General features: G+C 41.1%; 1 protein-coding gene across 5 annotated transcripts in view; it reads right to left on the bottom strand.

Moving 5' to 3' along the window:
• Positions 1-21,358, bottom strand: part of LOC121609513 (protein diaphanous homolog 3-like) — a 171,653-nt gene that overhangs the window by 40,580 nt on the left and 109,715 nt on the right. For 4 of the 5 annotated variants that reach the window (XM_041941199.1, XM_041941274.1, XM_041941350.1 and 1 more), the window contains 3 exons: positions 17,299-17,434; positions 6,188-6,283; positions 5,482-5,544 (listed from right to left, as the gene is read on the bottom strand). In XM_041941199.1, coding sequence (XP_041797133.1) covers positions 5,482-5,544; positions 6,188-6,283; positions 17,299-17,434 — 295 coding nt within the window. The remainder of the gene's footprint in view (positions 1-5,481; positions 5,545-6,187; positions 6,284-17,298; positions 17,435-21,358) is intronic. The other variant, XM_041941508.1, reaches the window with a different exon arrangement.

Here is a 21,358-nt window from a genome sequence, read left to right as displayed (position 1 = left end):
GCACAGTTGAGCTTGATGTGTATGTGTGTGTTTGTACACGCATCTGTGTCTCTCTCCCATTACAATGACCTCTTCAATCAGTAAAGTGTATATCCGGCACACCGCTTCACTTTCTCATCTTCTTACATTCTGGACTGGGCATGGATTATAGAGATTACAATTTTATGAATAAGGGTATATTTGCAGGAAGTGCTTTAAGCTCGGTCTCTTACCAGAGGCTAATACAGTCATTATTAGTTTTAACACAACTTGATATGTATGTGCATCAAAATTCAACACGTTTCCATTGACAAAGGGCTCTGAATCTTTAGGAGGCAGGACTTTTAAACCAGCAAAAGCAGGAACCATAAAAAGCCATTTTTCATCACTTATCAGGAATCAGGAAGCATTTATTGTCATTACACAAGTGCAATGAAATTATATTCGGTTACAACCGTTCCAGAGGACACAAAGGCACAAAAGACAGCACAAATAATGTTCTTGTCTCTAAGGGAACACAACAAGTAAACAGCATTATGATCACATGGCACACGGAAAACCATATTTTATAACCAGACATTTTCGGACAGAAACATATTTCATGGTGGTTACTGTATTACACAAAGGGCATTTGGTGTCAAATGAATGCCGCTAAGCTACCTCAAATAGAGGCTAAAGATTTTAGAACATGGCTTCTGTCTAGAAGTCTATGGTTCAATCGGCAGACCAGTAGAATAGATCTGGCACAATTAATCACTAAGTGCTTGAGAAGAACTCCTAAGTGACCAGCGACTGTATTCTACTTGGCAGCTTCTATGTGTGACTGAGTGTAAGTGTGTAAGCGTGCAGCAGGGCATTCCAGGAAAAGAGACCATTGTTCTCATCAAAACATGAATAAAGGTTAAAAAAAAAAGGAAGAAATCTTTCATTCATTGCTTTCTACATCCCTCAATTACTATTCCACAAGTCTCACTGCACAGGCTGGACCTAATTACACCAGCCACTTTGTTAAGGTGCCCTCTTGCTCCATCTGTTCAATGCATGTGCGCACAGGCTCAAACATGCGCGCGCGCACACACACACACACACACACACCAAGTGCAGCACTTCAGACAGACAGACAAAGGCAGGTCAAGGTACACTTTCCCATCTGGATATGCCTTTGTCTACAAGAACAGTTAAACATCTAAACCACCAATCAAATGTGGCAATAAGAGAGACACTGTGACTCCAAGTGGCCAGATGACTGTGGACATGAATACAGAGAGCAGTACACCTGTCCAAGTCTTAGACACAGTTAATGCCCCGACCTAGGAGTGGCTTTTGACCTTCTGCCTGCACATCATTAAAAACACAGGGTTTATGCTGACAATTTCTATGCATGTATGCATGAGCGTGTATGTGTGAAAGTGGTAGAGTGAACACTCTGTGTTCAGGAACAGAAGCGCTTTGGCAATAATCTGTCACTTTAATGAAAAACGCACAGGCCGTATGTGATGTGTGGATGATATATCATGACGAAATGCAGATAAATCAGCGACTTCCACAGTTACACTTTTGAAACAATGACATGCAGCATCAATTCAAATAGATCTTGGGAGGAGAGTGTCTGTGCTCCCCTGTTCGTCTTGGGCTCACTGAAATGATTTAATAACCCCTTCTTTTTCTGCTTATGTCATGTCTAGGGGAAAGTAGCAAGGCGAAGGATGAGATAAAGTAGAGACAAAACAAAGTCAAAAAGTAAAGAGAAGACTGAGGAACTTTGGAAGGATTGGGAAGCTTTCTCCCATAATTGACATTGATATGAAGAGACAGAAATGTGAAAGAGGGATGAGAGAGCACACACGCAATCTGCAGGATACAGTAGCCTGCAGTGGAATCCACATATCACAGTCTATAAGAGGCCAAATCAAAAGGCAAGCATCTAACAGCGGATTCCACTAGAGTATCCCTGCCGCAGGAAGCTACAGTGACTGACTCTCACTGCTAGTTTTTCGCAAATGTCTCGCATGTGAGCACACAGAACACACAGAGACAGGATTCCAATTGTATCCTACTTTTTTGACTTTCATTTCAACTTCACACTCTCCGCAGTTTTGTCTTAATGATTTTCTGCAGCACAGCCTCTGAAAGACATCATGGGTTGAGCCTCAAATTAAGCCTATTAGTCATCTTGTACCACCACTCGCACCTATACCCAAGCCATTTAAAGCCTGCACTGAATAATTGCATCCAACATTATATACAGAAACACAAATTCAGCAAAAAGGGTCATAAAGATTACTTTGCAGATACATAGACAACATCTCCAATTACTAGGCTTACTTTTAGGTTGATAACCTTAATGCTTTTAAGTGCAAGTGAGGAAAATAACCAATTTGTAAAGGGGTTCACTGATTTTGTGAACTGACCTTTACATCAATTTCAAGCTCTAGTTCTAGTTCTAACAGCTCACACGCAATAATTGTTAGTTCAGGTTTCACTAAAGACATCTGAAGTAATTGCTTCTAAAGACGGAGACAGTTACTTCTTCATAAATCCTGTTCCTCCCTACACTCTCTCCATAATAGATGATTCCAGCACAAGGACATTATAGCATGCACATACACTCATAATGCACCTCTGGCTCGTGCTGTCTTGGGGGCTCTTGCTCTCTGTCAAACACAACGATAGAATAAGTGTACCTGTGTGATTCCCCTCAACGTGTACATGCACACGCCAGATTGGGAGTGAGGCTGTGTTGAGAGCTTGCAGAGGAGGGTGAAATGACCAGAGAGTGCCTGGAGAGATGTTTTCAGGAGGACACAGTTAAAAAGCAATGGCTGCTTTATAGATTCAATTTGCAGATTCAAGTCTCTTACACCTGTGTGGCTAACCACCATCGATCCATCATTCTGTGGAGCCCAATCCAATTTAGAGTGTCGAGGAGCCCAAGAGCCTCGCAGCCTTATCCTAACCCAGGCCACAGCCACCACAAAGCCAGCTTACCTTCATCCCCTGAAGTCTGCGGGTGTGTCTGTGTGCTTTCATGTGTAGGTGTGTATGTGTGCTGAGGGAGACTGCAGACCAAGCTAAACACCTTAGCTGCTGGCTCATGTGAAAGTGTGCTGAGCCAATTTAGGGGTAGGGGAGGAGAGGAAGCTGAGAAAAATGGAGGGAACCCTGGCCAAGACCCTAGCTGAAACCAGAGTACAACTGGAGGAGAGCAGGAAGGAAGAGGAGGGAGAAAGATGAAAAATAAAAAGAGGGGAGGGAGCAATGTGTGCCCCTTGGTGCTGCAGCAAACAGTGGAGTAGAGTGCAAGGAATCTTTAAATCCGATTTTCCATTACGAGGCAGTCACACTCATCATGACTACGATGCATGATTGCCATAATCAAACTACTCCACAGTCTCATCAAAGTCTTATGATGGGGAGCGCAATCTATCGGCCATTGCAGACGACAGACTGGTGCACTTGAGCCTCCCTTGGTGCAAACGCTTAATGGCAGCATGCATGTTCAGATTGACCATTCAAATCTCCCCTTCAATACTAATTACAGTATCTTCTGGCACAGATGTTTCTGTTTTAATTCTCTTTGCTGCTCCACTGGACTGTAGCAACACCCTTGAGATCAATTATTAAAGGGTATTTAAAACTGTGGGAAAAGGAGGTGGTAGGGTAGTGTGAAACTGAAAGCAGCTGTTTAAGTGCTTGTGCCGCAGACTAAACTCCATCACCTCCCAGCTAAACTGAGAGCATCCTGTGGGTTTCACTTCGGCGTCTAAACCCAGGGCAATTAAGGCCTGGATCTCTGTAGGAGAGAAGGAGGGAAGGGAAATGGGAGAGAAGGGGTGAGGCAGGGGAAGTGGAGACTCCATACCAATAACAGGCAATTATGTTTGGGGAGGGCCATTGTCAGGCCATGAGAGTATAGAAGAAGACAGCAGGGATATGGGATGGTAGGGAAATGAGGAGGAGTGTTATTTAGGAGGCAGATGGCAGAGAGGTGGAAATTAAGATGAATGGGCACTGAGAGGGCTGAGCTGGTGCTGGGGCTGGGCAGAGAAAAGTAATTAGCTGTGTTTGCTCTGGGAGGCTGGCAGTGAGTATGATGCCTGCAGTGACAGGCTAAAACCTTGAGCTTTATTAGTCAACAAGGCCGTGTCTGAAGCTGCCAGCAGGGGGCAGCTGGGCCAGCAACCTTCCAGGACCTTCTTACCTGTACAACACGCCACGGGGTCTGTTCACAACACGGACACTGAGCAGCAGCTCCTTCACGCACTGCAATTTATTTTTCCTCTAATCCCCTGTTACAACATAGCTCTGGCTTGTTCTCTCCTATACTTACCAACTCTCTCACCTCATCCCTCTCACACTCAAACATCATCTGAGTCCAATTTTTTTTCTTTCTCCAACATCATTCCATAGTTTCACCCTTACTAACTGGCCCTATCTTTCTTCCTCACACCATTTCTCTCCATTTCTTATGTTACAGCCACCTCTATCTGTCTCTTTCCTCCCACCTTGTATATCTCCCTCCCCCTCGTCCCTTTCCAATCTAATTTCAGATAAGTCGTAGCAGAACAACAGAGCAAGGCCCTTTATCATTGCCATCAATGATGTGGGTGGATTGAGCGTGAATAATTTTATTCATGTGTGTCTGTATCCAGCCCACTGGGGTTCCAATAACAAGTAATAATAGGTAATAGGGTTACAGTGTGATTTTTTAAGTGCCTCAGTAATGACTGTAGAAAACCTTTGACAACAGAAGAAAGCCACTGTTTATTTTAGCAACAGCTAAAAGCACAATAGCTGTTCACAACCATGAATAATGTAGGACAATTTAATTCGGGATAATTAGTATCCCGTCCAATCTTCACTCCCAGGAATTTACATAGTTAGACACAAATACCCTTGCCTTTAATTGAGTTTCAAAACACGAAATACCTAAAGTACTCTAAGCTACGAGTGGCCTGTATGCAATGTGTACCACAGCCTGTCTTGGTGCACACGCCTGACCACTCTTCAAAATCCTACAGTACATAGGTCAGTAGCTCCCAAAATTCTGGGACACTTATATGCATGTTGATGCATATAAACATCTGAAACTCCCGTTAAGCAAGATTTTGAAAACATGGAAGATCCCAACTTCATTCAGTGGCATAGGGTTCAAACTCAATATACTGCAGCTACTGAACAATTTAGAAACCTTATCAAACTGAGCAGCCAGAACAGCCCACACACTGCTTTCAAAAAATCTCAACCCTGCTCCTCTCACCGTCTGCACATCACACTGCCTCAAACTGTTTTAGCATTGGCCTTTCACCCTTTCAGGAGGTCACACATAAGGTCACAAAAAAGCAAACGGACAACTCAAAAGATTATTGGATACACAAAAAAGCAGGACAAAGGGACTTTGCTTTACATGCGAGAGATGATTAAGACTGATTTATAACAACAGTTGGAAGACAGAGCTGAACATGCTTGAGGCTTTAGCTTTGTGTTTGTTTCTTGCTTTACCATGGTTAACAGGCCTGAGAACCTGTCGGAAGGAGCTGGGGCTGATCGTCTTCTGTTGGTTATCTGGAGGGAGGGCAGTGAACAAATAATGCCAACACATACAGTACAAAAAGGGATCAATAGGATCATGAGGAGGCATTCACACGCTGAAGAATTGCTGTGAAGTGAAGTCCATTAACAAGAAATACTTTAAGAGCAAAGCTGTCAATTACCCCTAAAGCAGAATAGGGAATCAATTCAAAAATGTGTACAGATCCCATCTTGGATGCACAACAAGTGTTTGTTCTTTCAATTTTGCAAGTCTTTGATTTGAATTTAAGGCTGCCAGAAAAAAAGGGTGCGTATTGCCTTTCACTGGAATCCAAACATCAAACAGTTGTAGTAATGTTGTCAGGCTGAGGATTCTCTGGCACTGTGGTGCGAGCAAGCATGTGTGCAAACAACAAACTAGTGTATTTTGCAAGTGACTGAAAATTAGAGTGTATGGAGCCAAGGCATGAGAACTCGAGGATGAATTAAATTCACTCAGCTTTAAAAAACAAAACAAGAAAAATATGCATCCAGTTGGCAGGTTAGGACAAGGATTCATTGTGATTTTTGAACATCTGACTGAAATCAGAACAACCGTTTTTCCAAACATAATGGGTACTAGTTTTCTGTGTGTATCTTTGGTTGTGTATAAACATAGGTAAAGGATGAGACTCACCTCTGGGTCTTGGCGCTCTCTTCCTGCGGTCTCTGAATGCAGCTCCTGACTGTAGGGCTTCCAGCAAACTATCCATCACACCTGTCTCATCATTCTCTGAAAAACCCAGGAAGAAAAAGAATGAGTGGGTGTTGGAAGACAGAGGAGAGGTAAAGAAACCAAATCAGATAAAGTGCAGTTTGTTTTAGTAGTGAGGTTTGCCATAAGGACTGCAAGATTTAGAACTTACAATGGGAGGCCACTATATAGTATTTATTCTATAAGATACAGCCCTATAGTAGAGTGAAGGGCCCCACATATGATGGGACTAGTTCCAAGCAAATCCAGTAAGGCAAAATGTGGAGGTAACCTGATGTGCAAATGTGAACCATGGTGTTTGAAGCATAGTGCAATTTAGTCGTGCATTGTATTGCAGTTGATGGGGAAAATCATAAATGGAGTCACACATACAGGGACATACCATACACTGCAAATCTGGAAATGAACTCTCAAACCTGGCAACATGGTCCTTGCTTTGTAGAGGTAAGGGAACAATCAGATCGCAGATATTGTTGAAAGGGAAAGGCTTTGTAGATATGATATGTAAATCATTCCCTGTGTTGGCACAACTGAAAACCTGGCCTTGACACCTGAGGCAGAATGATGGACCTGGCTAGTGATTTGCAGTGAAAACAGCTTCCAGTGGATGGGAATGAAAATAGATATCAGGTATATGGGAACGTTCAAGGAGAACACACACTGTCAATAAAAAAGTTTATGCTGTGGTTGTCATGCAAATGTGAATATCTGCACCTGGATGTTTTCTTTTTGACAATGTTTCTGTGCTACCAATGAAATTTGAGGTCTTTTTCACCCACCAGGGCTGTCTGAATTTTGGTGGTTGACAAGTTGTCTATCAGTCTCATTTTGTTTAGTGTCCTTCATTCTTGTTTGAAAAAAAGTGCTGTAATGTAAGATTAAATAAATAAATGCAAAATATGTGAAAAATCTGCAAAACCCTTTATTTAGTTTTAAATATGTAAAAAACACACCATGAGTGACAGCCAGACCACAGTCTGATTTGTGCATCCACATTTCAGCAAGTAGACAGACTCCTGTGCACACTGATGGTCTGGTCACTGATGTGAAAGTTAGACATATGTGGTCAATACTTGCTACTGTCTTAAGTTCTAATAGTTCTTTAATCTTTAACCACTGATTAACAATTAAATCACAAAATCATTATTCAGATTTTAAAAAGACAAAACTGTTTAAGTTAACATTTTTCTGTTTTTTTTTTTTGCACTGCGAAGAAGAACCGTAATTGAACCAAACCAACAAGAGAAGCAGATGAAACTTGAACTTTGCACACAGTGTCAGCGACAGTCTGCAGTATGCTGACAACATTGAGAATGTGAACCCTCATTACCTTTACGCTGAATTTCTTTCAGCACCTGGCCCCAACTTTCCGACAGCAATGTAATTGAGATTTTTAGTTTACTGTCACCATCTGAGCTATATGTCTATTACTACTTTACAGAAAAAGGATCCTGCCAAAGTAAGGCAGTCCTGTCACTGTGAACTATGCAATAAGGACACTGAATATACTGTATACACTGATCCTGGGGCTCCACAACTCCACAATATTCACAATCATAATTTTTGCCTCCACATTTTGTAAAACTTGACTATTGATACAGCTATTTCACATGCAATTATGTTCACATGAAGTTTAACACTGTGTTCTGTATTTAAGAATGTAGTCTTTGATATGCTTCACAGAGACCTAGTTGTACCACGGTAGGCCTTGTGTGACTGTTGGGGCCCACCGCTGATTTCGTCTCATTTTCACGTGGAACAATAATAAACATAGAAAAAAAAAAATCTAATTCTGACTGCACTTTGGGGTGCTATTAGACACTCCACTCACTCAAAGGCCACACAGGGCTCTACTTTTGTCAAACTGGGCACAAGCACAAATTCAAGCAAACATGGGAATGGAAATCACATTTGGCAAAACTGCCATCCACATTACCACCGTACATTCTGAAAATATGGACAGAATGAGTGTATTACTAGCAGGAGGCATAAAATGCCAGGAGGTTGAGCTGGGGCTAACTTCAATAATGGCCAATCATACAGACAGGGACCCGGACAGGCTGGCTTCCTTTAAGAGTATAGAGTCCCAGAGTGCAAATGTGCAGCCTCCCAAATATGATTATACTGCACTCAAATACACTGACTGGTAAGTTTATTAGCTAATGCAATCTGGTACAACAACTCTGCAATAAAGCCTTCCTTAGTCAAGCTTCCAGTTAACACTATGCATGTAAATTGAGTGAGCAGATAAAAGGGGCATCTAAAAACTTTCAACATAATAATCTCTATGATAATGATAGTAGAACCAATTTAGTCAATTAGGTTTGGCCAAGGTCCCTTTATGTATTTATGTATTTTTACCTTCTGTTGCTCAGCCTGATCTATTAAAAAGCGCCTATGTAGGGGGAGAAGAAGACACAGCATTGATGTGCTGTTCACATGGCAGTATGGTGAATTCATATTATTTTAATTGGATTTTCAATTTGGATTTAGATAGATAGCTATATGTAGAGCAGCATGCCTTTGCATGTACCACAGGAAAGGGGATATTTAAACTATAATTTGGGGATCAAATAATTTTGTTGGAGGGAAATAGCTGGTTGACTCTATAGTAAAGCAAGGAGGTCTCATAAAGTGCCCCCCCCCCAAAAAAAAAAAAATCATACGGCAAGTTTCCACGCAGCATACAGACACTGATTTAGTCTGCTGCTCCAAGACGAGTCTACTGCCATCATCACAGACTGTGACTGAATACACAAGATCAAAAAGTCAACATGAACATAACTGTCATTATCAAGTGACACTTGATTAACCTTTGTAACAAAATATATAAAATGTCCATTTCTACAGTCGAGCCTAATCAAAAGCAAAATTTGAGCGTGCAATCTGTTTTAAATATGTACAGAGGCAGATCGTGTAGGTCTATTTCAAAAGCTATTAATGTGGACAGGGATTACAGCCACTGAACAACTTCTGAAGCTTGTCACCTCTGTCAGATGGCTACAAGCTCTTCTCCTCAACTGTGTCAATCTGGGCCTCTTTCGTGATCCATTAGCTACAACCACTACGGCCACACTGTACCATGGGGCCTGCAATCTGAAATTTCCGTCTCCTTTCATGCATACAGTATGATGCAGCACCATGGTGGGTTTTCAGCAAACCTGCAAAAGCTGTCAATCAGCTCAACAGCACAGGGTCCCTTTGTAGCAAACCCTGAAGCTTTTGTATTGAGGGCAGAGGGTCCATAGAGTGGTGGGCTGTGGTTGTACCCAACCTCCAAGCCAAGCTGTGACTACAAACACACATATAGACACACAGTCGATATATCATATCCTTGCCTACATGCTTTTATGTGTGCATTTGTTTTGCTTTTTATTCTCAAAAGTTGCACTCCTCCTCTGGCTGATATGTGCCCAGCTCTTCATTATTACGCATTGTGGAGAGGAAGCAAGAATTTCTGAGCAAAAACAAAGTTCCTCGACGTCCAAATTTGTCTCCACTGCTGTGGCAATTCATCACAGGCGGCAAGCTTTACACTCCCTACAACACACAGACGTATACACAAAAATACAGATAGCACAGAAAGAAAGCAAAAAGGAGCAGATCAATCTATTGCAACCTGCAGTGTGTGCCTTCATGTGTAGAACTCCGTTTGACTCCAACCCACAAGAACATGAAACAGTTTGTGTGCCTGAGGAGGTGAAGAAAAAGAAACCCACTCAGATCTCCCGCCTCAGGAATATACGGGAGCAAAAACAGTCCAATTTTACACATCAATCAGAAGCAACTCAGACAGGCCGAGATGGAAAACTGCTTCATAGAATGTAGACAAGAGGTGCTTTCAGACAGCCTAACACTGGAAAACATAACACATATTTATATAGTCACACCCACATTCTCACAAACTTAGAGAGAGAGAGAGAGACAGAGAGAGAGATATCACAGACATGTCACATGGATAGTAATAGAGGAACACATGGCAGAGGAATATTAGTCAAGCTGGTAGCTGTGAAATGGGCTTGAAACAGTCATTCAGCTCGTGAAAGGTGGTTTTGAGTAGGATGTGGTGAGAGAACAAAGACTAGTGAGAGGAACGGGACAGTGACGAGTGGTATCCCAGCTTCGGCAGTAGAGCTACTGATTGGTGCTTTGATGTGCACAATGCGCCTGCCTACTTCTATTCCGCTGCATCTGGGATCAGAGCTCTCATGACAGGTGTGCAATGTGCACAGAGACTTTTTGCTTTAAATTTCACAAAAAAATGAAGACACTTTCATAAACCAGTCTAGGCCTCACTGATGTCTATTTAAAGACTAGTAAGAATGTCTACTTTGTGTTCAAATCGTCTTCATGGCAGCTCCATGGTAAGCTTCAAGTCCCATGTTTTAGAAGTAAAAGAAACAGGAACTGAGCCAAATGAGTGAGGTGTGTAGCTCAACTGTCTTCTTCATTAGGGGAAAAAAAAAAACGTGTGGAGATATGCAGTTATACAAATGTAAAATACAAGTGAGACGAACAAAAGGATGAATGCAAAAAGATGCTTACCACAAACAAAAGAATAAACTCTGGAAGCTGAACCTCCACCTCTGTGAGAAGGCTACAGTTATCTTCCTGTCTGTAGTGAAACTTCAATCACCATCTATTTAATCAGAGCCTGTTCGGACTGGCATTTTCCATTGTCTGGACGCGCAGCCTATCTGCACGCTGATGTCTACCCTCTATTCGGACCCAGACTAATGCCTGCCGCCACTTCACTCAACAGGATGTGGCACTTATCATCAGGACAATGACCCGGGAGAAGCTGTGTGCAGCGGAGGTGGGCCAGAGCAAGGCAAGAAATAGGGTCAATTGGGCTGGGATGGAAAAGCTAAGGAGAGAAAATCACATGCCCAAGTACAATGAATGCAGGCCAACCACTGTGTTCCCCTGGACACTTAGAAGGTAAATGGTGCAATAAGGCTAGTCATTCCTCTCTCTCTCTCAATGGAATAAGCCTTGGTACCACTTGAGTGATATGTCGAGCAGCCAAGCCACCAACTAGATGATAAACAGAGATGTACAAATGACAGCCAGCCTAACCAGCTAATAAATATTGTAATAGGTCACTGGTGATTAACCTTCCAACAGCTGAAGTCTTTGCTATCATGTGTTACCAGTGGCACCTTAGCTAGGGAGCACACAATAACGTAATCAGATAAAACGTGATCGAGAAACCTCGTAAAACGCTCATTTACCCATCAAAGCAGTAGCCCATGTGGGAGTCCGGACTCACACAAGGTGTTGCAATATGAGTCTAAGGGGTAACAAGATAATAAAGGGGCAGTAAAAAGGAAAACAAAATTCCACTTCATGGAAACCTTTACTTTTGAACCTTTCCATAATGTTTTTTTTTTTTTTTTTTTTTTTTCAATATAATGCATAATTTTATCCCTCCATGCCAGCCAGTCTGAGAAAATTACAACTTGAGGGTATGCACTCTATGATGAGGGGTGGTAAGAGGGTATTGGTTTGTATTAGGACATCACAGGCAGAAAATGTTGGGAGCCAATCTGTTAAAGGTGGTGTAACTGAAATTTGACCATTTATAGTTTCTACGCTCTATTGCAGGATGTTCTGGTAGTACAAAGTCTGGGTCAAATGGATTTAAAATAGGAATCAGCATAATGATGGACAAATGACACTGCAAAAGACTTAATCGGTAATTTAAGTCAGTCCAAGAAAACCTGGTCAGTCCACCATGACTGATGAATAATGCCAATGCCGAGTGCCTTTTGTACTTCATATATCACAGCAGGCAATACCACAGGAAAAGGTGGCTTTTTAATGAAACGGGAAGTAATTTGAATTCAGTTTCATTGAACTAGTGTAAGCTTTTGTTAGAAATTCATTTTGAATACCGGCAACCACTAAATGTAAAATACAGTTACACTTCTTAGCTGTTATTTCTTGTTGATTTTTTCCAGATATGATGTCTGTCAGCTACAGGTGTAAAGAGGAAATTGTTTGCTAATGTGGAAGGCCCACACAGGACACAGGAAGGCCCAGCAAAAGACACACTAAAAAAAAACAGAGCAGAGCCAAATTACAACATTAAACCCTAACACCTTCAAGAGTAACTGTACCCACACATATAATCTGTCTTGTACTACCAACTAGTGGTGACAGCATGCTCTTTCTACACCCTGTGCAGCACTGATGTGTTGTGGCACTATAATACCACATAACAACACAGCTGGGTTCGACATAAACAGACTTATGGACTAGGTTCAACAGACTTGTTTGAACCTTTCCACTATAGACATGTCTTTGATTCCTCCAAAATCTCATGTGGGCTTTTTTTTTTTAACAAAAAACCTGCTTTGTGTCAGGTCCAACACATTCACACCTCATGGAACACAACACACCAGCACTCAGTGGACATGAGGACATTGTTAGCCTAGCTGCCCACAGCAACACAGGGAACCAGGCTACTATCACCCACAGTGGGCTCTAGCACTGTAATCCCAACCAAACTGTCAATTGTCAGAAGATTATAAAATGAAAACTATGTAAGGCACCACTATAATACTAGTGCATAATACAGAGAGCATCTTTTGCCTATACTATCTAAGAAATATCTCATTAGAACATATAGTATCTCATACAAGCTCCTGCTTTGCAAAAAATATATTTCTCTCTCTCTCTTTCTGTCTTATGCCCCTCCTATGTTTTTAGCATCTTTGCATGCAGGGTTGCATCTCTAGCTGTTCTTCTATTTGACGTCTTAATAGTTCATCGCTTGTAGCCATGTAGGGAATGTTAAATAAAGCTCTGATGTGTAATTTGTCGCTCCACAAACATTCCCGCTCCCGGCCTACCCTGGGAGTTAATGCAACAGATTTGTCATACACAAGCCAGGCACAGCTAGAGGAGGAGGAAAAAACACCTATTCAATCTGAATTTCAATCTTGATAGGGCTCTATGCAAATGCTTGCAAGCTGATGCTCTCGCTCTCTCAGGCTGCCTGAACACACAGTGCGGATGACGAAAACAGGCTGCATATTATAGAGTAGGTGGCAGAAGCCTAGTCTGTGGCAGGTAAAAGAGACAGAGGAAAATGAGAAAGAAACTGGGAGATCCTCACATTTCAGGAATACATAAGTAGGCAAAGCCAGAACCAAACTAAATGCAGATACCTGTAGCAAGCAAAGAAGCTAAAATCCATTTTGATCATTTCCTCCAGGAAACCCTCCCCCTTCTTTCCCCTGTCTCTCATTGCTGTGCCCTTCAGCATAATGTGGATATGCAGCCTCTCTGGGGCTTTTTAGGGAATTGATGGATAATCAGATGATTACAGAGAAAATCTCCATTGAGGACAATCCTCCCTGACAAACAAAGAGAAAGCTCTTTAGTTAATAAATAGGCTGAGAGACAGATAAAGTGAGACACAGAGTGAGAGACTGTGTGAGAGAGAGAGAATGAATAAATCCTGTCCTGGGTTGGCAGCACAATGCCAAATCTGTATCACATATTCATTTCATCCCAGCAATCCGTATGTATGCGCCAGTGTATGTCACATATTGCCAGAAACATCACTTCTTGGGGACGTCACCGAGTTTGCCTTTAGCTTTATCTTAATTTGAGCATATCTAAATAAATTTCAAGCTCTAGGCATATTTGTATAAGCCTTTCTGACAAAATTTGGCTGAAGTTTTTTTTTTTTTCCTCATGATTTTCTTATTTCTGAACTACTTCTCTGAAATAGAAAAGTTTGCAGTGAAACACAACTCAACACACAAGCACAGGGGAGCAAAGTCCAAGCTGTCAATCTGCTTGAGTTAAAAAACAAAACATGCAAGAGTTGTTCAAACTCACATAAGGGCACAAACGCACAGCACCGATAAAAAAAACTATGTAAGTCCCTTTTTATTTGTTTACGACACTGAAACAAAGTGGATGTACTGTTATCATCTTTTCACTGACACTGATAAATAGAAAAATAATTTTAATGAAAAGGTAAAAATAAACAGATCTAAATTCCAAGTTGTCACATTCAAACTAATATTTAGAAGAGGCAGCAGTTACAGCATTGTGCCCGCGTGGTCCGGTCATTGTCATCCGGAAGCTGCAATTTTTGCCCCTTTCTTTGCTCAGGCTCTGTCTAGTTGAACGGTATCTGCACACGAACAGCCATTTTCAAGTCCGACCAAAAAATCTTGATTTGATTGTGGTTTGGATTCTGATTTGGCCACCCAGGGGCCCAGTCACAATTCTCTTGAAGAGTGCAGCAAGGTTTTTTTTATGGATTTCTCTAGATTCTGCTGCATTAATTTTACCTTTCACCTTCACAGTTTTTCCAGGGCCCTCTGCAGAGAAACATCCCCACAGCATGGTGCTGCCACAAGCCTCCGTGATATAAACACAACAATCCATACAACACTGGCCGAGTGGTGGTAGTTCATTTTTTGGCTTTAATCTTGTTGCTGGTATTTTCTGATAACCACAGCATGGCAGAGGGTGAGGTGCAGTACATACTACTGGATTTACACACAGCACATCAGCTATCCACCACAATCCTGTTCATTAATTTAAACTGGACATGACATTTGGATGAGCCCAGCACTGTAAAACGTCAGGGGCTCTGTGGCAAAATGGTGACAATTGAAGGATGTTCGGGCCAAAGTAAAGGGAAAAGGGAGAGTTTGTATTATGCTTAGAGAGGCCTTGGTTTGGCTAGATAGTATGCCCACAGCAGTACTTTGGCCTGGATGGAGCATGGTGGCTCTCTACTTGCACTCTAATGTCTACAGGAGTGCTACAGTGGCTGGCATCGTCATGTTAGCTATAGATTTTGGTGCAGGGCTAGGACTGCCAAGCTCAACTGCTCTGCCAGCCTTGGCTTTGGCATTGGAAATGGGTCTGGAGGCTGCACTGTTGAACAAGTTTCTGGCATCAGCAGTGCTCCAAAGGGGAAGGAAAAAAAAAACAACAAAAAACAACTGGCAGTTGGAACCAGATGCTCTAGCATAAGGTAGACATTTCCTTCCTCATAGCTTTGTCAGAACCTGCTTGGTAAATAGAGTTATCAATCTAGCAACATTATCCCTGAGGGCCACAGCAATGGACAGGGTATAAAAATAACATACTGGTTAACTCCCCAAAACATCTACTGACAAAATGAAAGCATGCATTAAGGAGCCCTGGCTGAAATATAGGCAAAGTTGAAATCATATGTTTATCCATCAATGCAGGATTTAATCTGTAAAATTATTAATCGAGCAAATGCAAACATCAAAGGAGACTCAATATGTTTTTCATAATGAAATGCCACATTTTCAAAGCAAAACCAGATGCCTCAGCCTGTGCACAGCCCAGCATTCTCTTATCAGTAAGCAACATATTGATCATAAAGCCTGAAAACTTTTACACTTATTCTCAGTAACAGGTGATAACAGTTAATCTTTAACAAGGTATTTTTACTCACCAGCTCAGACAAAATCTGTGTTTCTGACATGGGAAAAGGAGCTACATGTCAGCAGGTGCTTAAACTGTGCTAAAACATTGCATGGGGCATTTTATTTTCACACAGGGCAAATCTGGTCTGAATGTGGCGTAAATAATGAGGCACATCTTAGTTTTTGGTACCTTCTTAAAATATCTAAACTTGGAAAATTGATTGCTCTTCCCCACATTCTGTGTCTAGTATATTTTTCAGGGTCAATGGATTAGAAAAAAAAGAGCAATTAGTAAGTGTTAAGCCTAACTATTTGCACAAGCCCACTGATTTTTTTTCACTAGGCAAAGGAATCTTCACACTTCATTTGGTTGCAACCAAGGTGACAATCAAGCATCTGAGCACCAAACCTTTTGCTTGCAGCCTAGTTCAAGAATTGTGGTTGTCAATTTGCAATGTTAAAACATATTGACAACAATTTGATTGGGGGCTTATCAGTTCAGCCATTACCCTATATATTATAAACTTTCACTCACTGGCAAAGTGGACTGGGGAAAAAAATCCACCGTCCAAGCATACTTTTTTATTGGCTTAACCGTATCAAGATGTATGCATATATTTTTTTTTATTTATTAAAAGATGCTGAAGTAAAACAACTTCAAAATAATCACAGAGGTGCTTGAAAACTCCATGTCCCTGCCCATGTGTGTTTGTCAAGTTCACATCCACACAGGCATTTACCCACCACAGTGGCGTATACACATCCGAGATTCACTCGCCAGATGGAAAATCGACCTGCATTTGGGGCTTGGTGGTTGTTAACCTAGACCCTCGATCTGCTCACAGACAGACTAACTCATTGGGTGAACTGTGGTTGTAGAGGCTGTCCTTTAACCAAGTCACCTGGGTTAAAGGTTATTTTAACGGTTGTATAGCAATATATTGAAACCCTACAATCCTGATGAATGCTGTTCTGGACTGGCCCTGTGCTCTGACCTCACAGGAAGGGTCAAGCAAGAGGTGAATTTCTACACCTGGATCAATAACCAATCAATAATCACAACATTACCTTTAAGTTCCAAGGTTGAAATTTGCACAATGCTGCACATCGAGCACTTTGCCTTATTAACGCTCCACAAATCAGGAAAATAACACAATGTAAATGTTGCCAACATAACATGACACAATGTTTTACCATGTAGTGCACCCTAGCATAATAATGTATGCTTTTCATATCCAGGAAACTGTATTTAATAGTTCAATTGGTTAGAATTAATCCAAGTCAAGGCTATAATTTAGGGGCTGGCATGAACGAATATATATATTTTTTTGCATTTAAATTATCTGTAGCACTCCTGACTTAAATGCTTTCTATGTATGTGGGTTTTCATTTTCCTGAGAGATAAATAGTGAATTGTGAGAAAAGAGGTATCTCCTCCAATCCACTAAAATGGGACTTGTGTTTTCTTGATAAATGAGAGTCATTGTCTTTGAATGATCTCTTACACCATTTGATCCCAGATTGATTTAGCACACGGCTCCCTGTAAAGGGCTTAATGATGCAAGCGTTGACAGGCAAAGCAGATTGAACGGTCTCTACCTGCATTGACTTCCAGCAACCTCCTCTTCTTCTGCTGTCTCTCCTGCTTTTCACGCTCCGCCTTCTCCTTTGCCGCCCGTGCTCTCCTCTGTTTCTCCTCTGACTCCCTCTGCTTCAGGTTCTCCTTCAGTGCTTGCTGTGTGGGGAGAGAAAGAGAGAAAGTGAGAAAAAGACAAAGAGAAGGAGAAAACCAGAAGGATTGCTAAATGGGGTTAATTACAGTAGTGCAGAACCTGTCAAAGGCAGAGGCAGCTGTCAAACCCCACAGACGTCTTTATCAGGCACCATTAAAGTCAGATGAAGTCAGCTTCTAAGGTGTATGGTCACCCTCATCATGCCCCACACAAACCAACTTGATAACAGGAATTCAGACACTAGAGATCCAAAAGAGTGATGGAACAATGACCTGAATAGAAGCTGCTAAACTTAATTTTTTCTGTTCTAATGTTGATTCAAAGTTTAAAAAAAAATATTTGTATATAATTTTAGAGATTGTCAAGACTCTGTTTCAATATTTTGCATGGTTTCTTTCTATTATTATTATTATTCTCTTTTGCATCCCTGGTAGCATCGCCTTGCAAGTTGAAACAAAGACTAGGGGAAAAAAAAAAAACATTCTCATATCCTTAAAAAAACACAAACAACAACAACAAAAAACAAGGCGCTAAAGAATGTAAACGCACAAAAATGCAAGCATTAAGCCACTGTGTGTACAGAGGATGTGTTCGGGTCAGTAACTCAGCTTTTTCCAGTCAGTTAGCGGCAGGTGAGCTCGAAAGCAATGCCAACAGCAATACAATTCAATTGTAACAGGCTGCACAGTAGTTGCTTATCGGTACGCAGCTTACAGGTGCTGCTGTGTGGGTGGATGTGATGTTGATGTCTACCACACTACCTGAGGGTCAAGTTTTAACAAAAATCCACATGTAAACCCATTTGAATCTGTCAGAACTTGACTACATGATACCAAAGTCAACTACAAGAATAATCAAGCAACTTTTGTGTATGCACTCATTAACCCTGAAAAAAGGCTGATCAGTGATTACTTTCTTGCATTTGTATATTTATACCTTGCAAATTAGAATCATGTGCCTGCAGGCTTTCTCTTTATCATTTCATTCTTCTGATTGGAATGACAAAAACTCGATACCAGGGATTTCAGATGCTGTCTGTTCTTCTTTCTTGAAAAGAGCTCCCATTGTACTTCTGAGTAGCAATTACTCTCTAAAATATTCTGGCTCATTTCTTTAAAATTTGAGAAAATTGAATATATGTGTGGAGATAACTCTATTAAAAGCAAGAAGAAGAAGAGAAGTCCTTTAACTTGACTGACTTTGGTCCTTTTTTTGACAAAAAAAAGAAAAAGATATAAAGTCAAATTCATGTAGTTTCACTTCAACCACAGGCACCAAGTTCCAGTTTTAGTTTCTGGGGCACAGTCCCTTCCCCTAATTTATTGCATTCTGATGACCCAAGAATGATTGACTTAGAGCTTGTACCATTACTTGCCATTCACAGTTCAAATACAAGTCTGGACGCTGGAGAAGCCAATACTGGAGGAGCTTGTAAAGCATCCAGTGAGACTGCAAGAAAGCACCGGTGGTCCCTATTTGGTCCTGGGACAGAAATGTCTTTTGATATTATTGACATTTGCACAAGCCAATAAAGCCAACTTCTAAACTTGTCACAAAAAGTCATGAATTCAATTATACCTGTCTATGAAGAATTATTCTATAGGGATATTATCAACTACATCAACCTCTGCAGGTAAAGGCTCTATAATGTCTGTGCCAAAGGGTTGTTAAACTCATACGATGGTGTCGATAGCTCAAAAACCCCATAGCCAGGAGGCATACGGCATATGATTTTACAGAGTGCGAGCATGATTGCCATCCTGATCAATAGCCAGTCACTTAAAGCAAGGAAGTCTGGGGTTTTATCAAACACCCCCCACCTCCTTCTCCTCATCGCTCCTCCTCTTGCATGATTCACACAGCCCAGCTTGACAGGCAGGTTAGTGAAACAGTAATGCCAACCAACATGAATGGACGCATGCACGCACACACACTAAGAACTGAGAGGTATATGGAACACTTCCCACAACAAAGAGGGGCAGCTGCTTATTAAAGCCCATTGACAGCCTCTTATGAAGTTTGCAAGTGGCCTTTGTTGGAAATTATATAGTCAACTTGAATTCAAAACAAATCAGTGTAGTCGACTCAAGCAATACAGAAACCTCAACTCAAATAAACACTAATAGTACGGGTGCAACAGTGTACAATAACTACAAACAGTTTGACACGGTTCCACCACCCTCACCTATATTTGAATACTGAGTTGTCTACAGCAGGGAGGGGTTGCTTACTGTACGTTGTATCCTGTCTACAAGATGCTCCACATCCCTTTTTTTCTTATTGATAAACAGACAACAAGGATATTGCAGTTTGTTGGCATCTTAACAGACATATATAGATTTATTTAAACTCTGTCACATAAAAAGACAATAGCAGACAATGACACTGATGTGTACCACTCAGCAGGTTTATAGGAATTCAGGGGAAGGGGAAAGTGCTGAAGACGAGAAGAAGGGCAAGATGAATACCAAATGACTGAAACACACCGAAACGATTCGGAGCTCTATTTTTAAATGAAACCAAGTCCTCCACAAATTAACTTTGATTTGATGGAATGAAACTGTCGGTTGCTCGTGGCAACCACTGGTTCACAAATGACTATATTCTTGGTGGGCATCCAATCTGGTAAATTACAGACAGGGAGAATTAGGAAAAAGAAAAGGGAAGAACAAGAGTACTGACACGTAATACATTTTCAGCAATTAAGTGATCGCAAGCTACAAGTAGACAGCTGTGATGGATGATTTATGTGAATTTAGTCAAAACTGTGACACTCTTTCCACTCTTCACTATCAAGCAGCTCTCTCATTAAAAAGTCAAATTCAATTACTAAAATGGGATGTAAACATACTCACACTATAACAACCAAATAGAGCTGTTGCTTCCCTCGGCCACAAAAATTTATACAGACAGCAGGCTAGCTATTGGTGAAATCGGGGTCATTTACAACAGCCTCGTAGATTGGATTGCAAATATATTTAACAACGCATATTTTATAACTAAACAAGTTTTTAAAGATGCATGATTAGTTTGACTTTTAGAGGAAAAAAGCAAGGTAAAATAACAAGATGCCCTTCAAACTTATGATGCAAATGACAACTGCACTTTGGTATTGACAAAAGTAGGCCAATAATCATTCAGATAGTCTAAATTTGACTAAAGGTTTTATGTCATTTCATTTTTTCAAACTGCTCCAGACGAACTTTTTCGACCACCGTCCCAAAAAAACAACTTTTGTTTGAACATTCTTGTTTTAAAATGTGTTGTTTTTTACTTGGGTATTACCATAGTTTATATTAAAACCCTCTAATCAACAATGGCTACATACACTTTTTGTAATCAAAGTACATGGACCTCAGCAGTGAACTTCAGTACACAAAGGAAAAGTCAGGTGATCACAAAACTGAGCAGGATACATCACCTTCAAATCATTAATGTCTGCACAAAGGTTTGTGCCTTTCCATTAAGTAAAAGTTGAAATTCCCCTAAATGAGTGAAAGCTTTGACCTGCTGGTGTTACAGCACCAAAGTCTAGGACTCATCCACTAGGGTCCTTGAATATTTGGGGCAAATTCCATGACATCCATCCAATAGTTGTGAGGATTTTTCACTTGAAAATATACCAACCTCAGGGTGGCGCTAGAGGAAAAGTAGGGGCGTGGGAGTCAGTAGGATTCATGCTCTTTGGATTATGAATGCCTGTACAAAAGTTTTGCATCAATCCATCCAAAGAATTTTTAGCTACTTCATTCTGAATGTTGTTAGCGTGGCTAAAAAACAAGTCGTGGATGGTTTCAATAATATGGCTATGCAGATCCACAGAGAAAGTCTGGAGAGGCATAATGACATCTTATTTAAACCTAGACCATTTCCTGCTGCCAGCAGCCCAGGAAAACAATGCTTAGTCAATAATGGGTCAATACAAC

This window comes from Chelmon rostratus, chromosome 1 (assembly GCF_017976325.1).
Source record: "Chelmon rostratus isolate fCheRos1 chromosome 1, fCheRos1.pri, whole genome shotgun sequence".
Lineage (NCBI taxonomy): Eukaryota > Metazoa > Chordata > Actinopteri > Chaetodontiformes > Chaetodontidae > Chelmon > Chelmon rostratus.
Note: the sequence above shows the minus strand (reverse complement) of the source record. Positions and strands in the feature narration are given on the sequence as shown.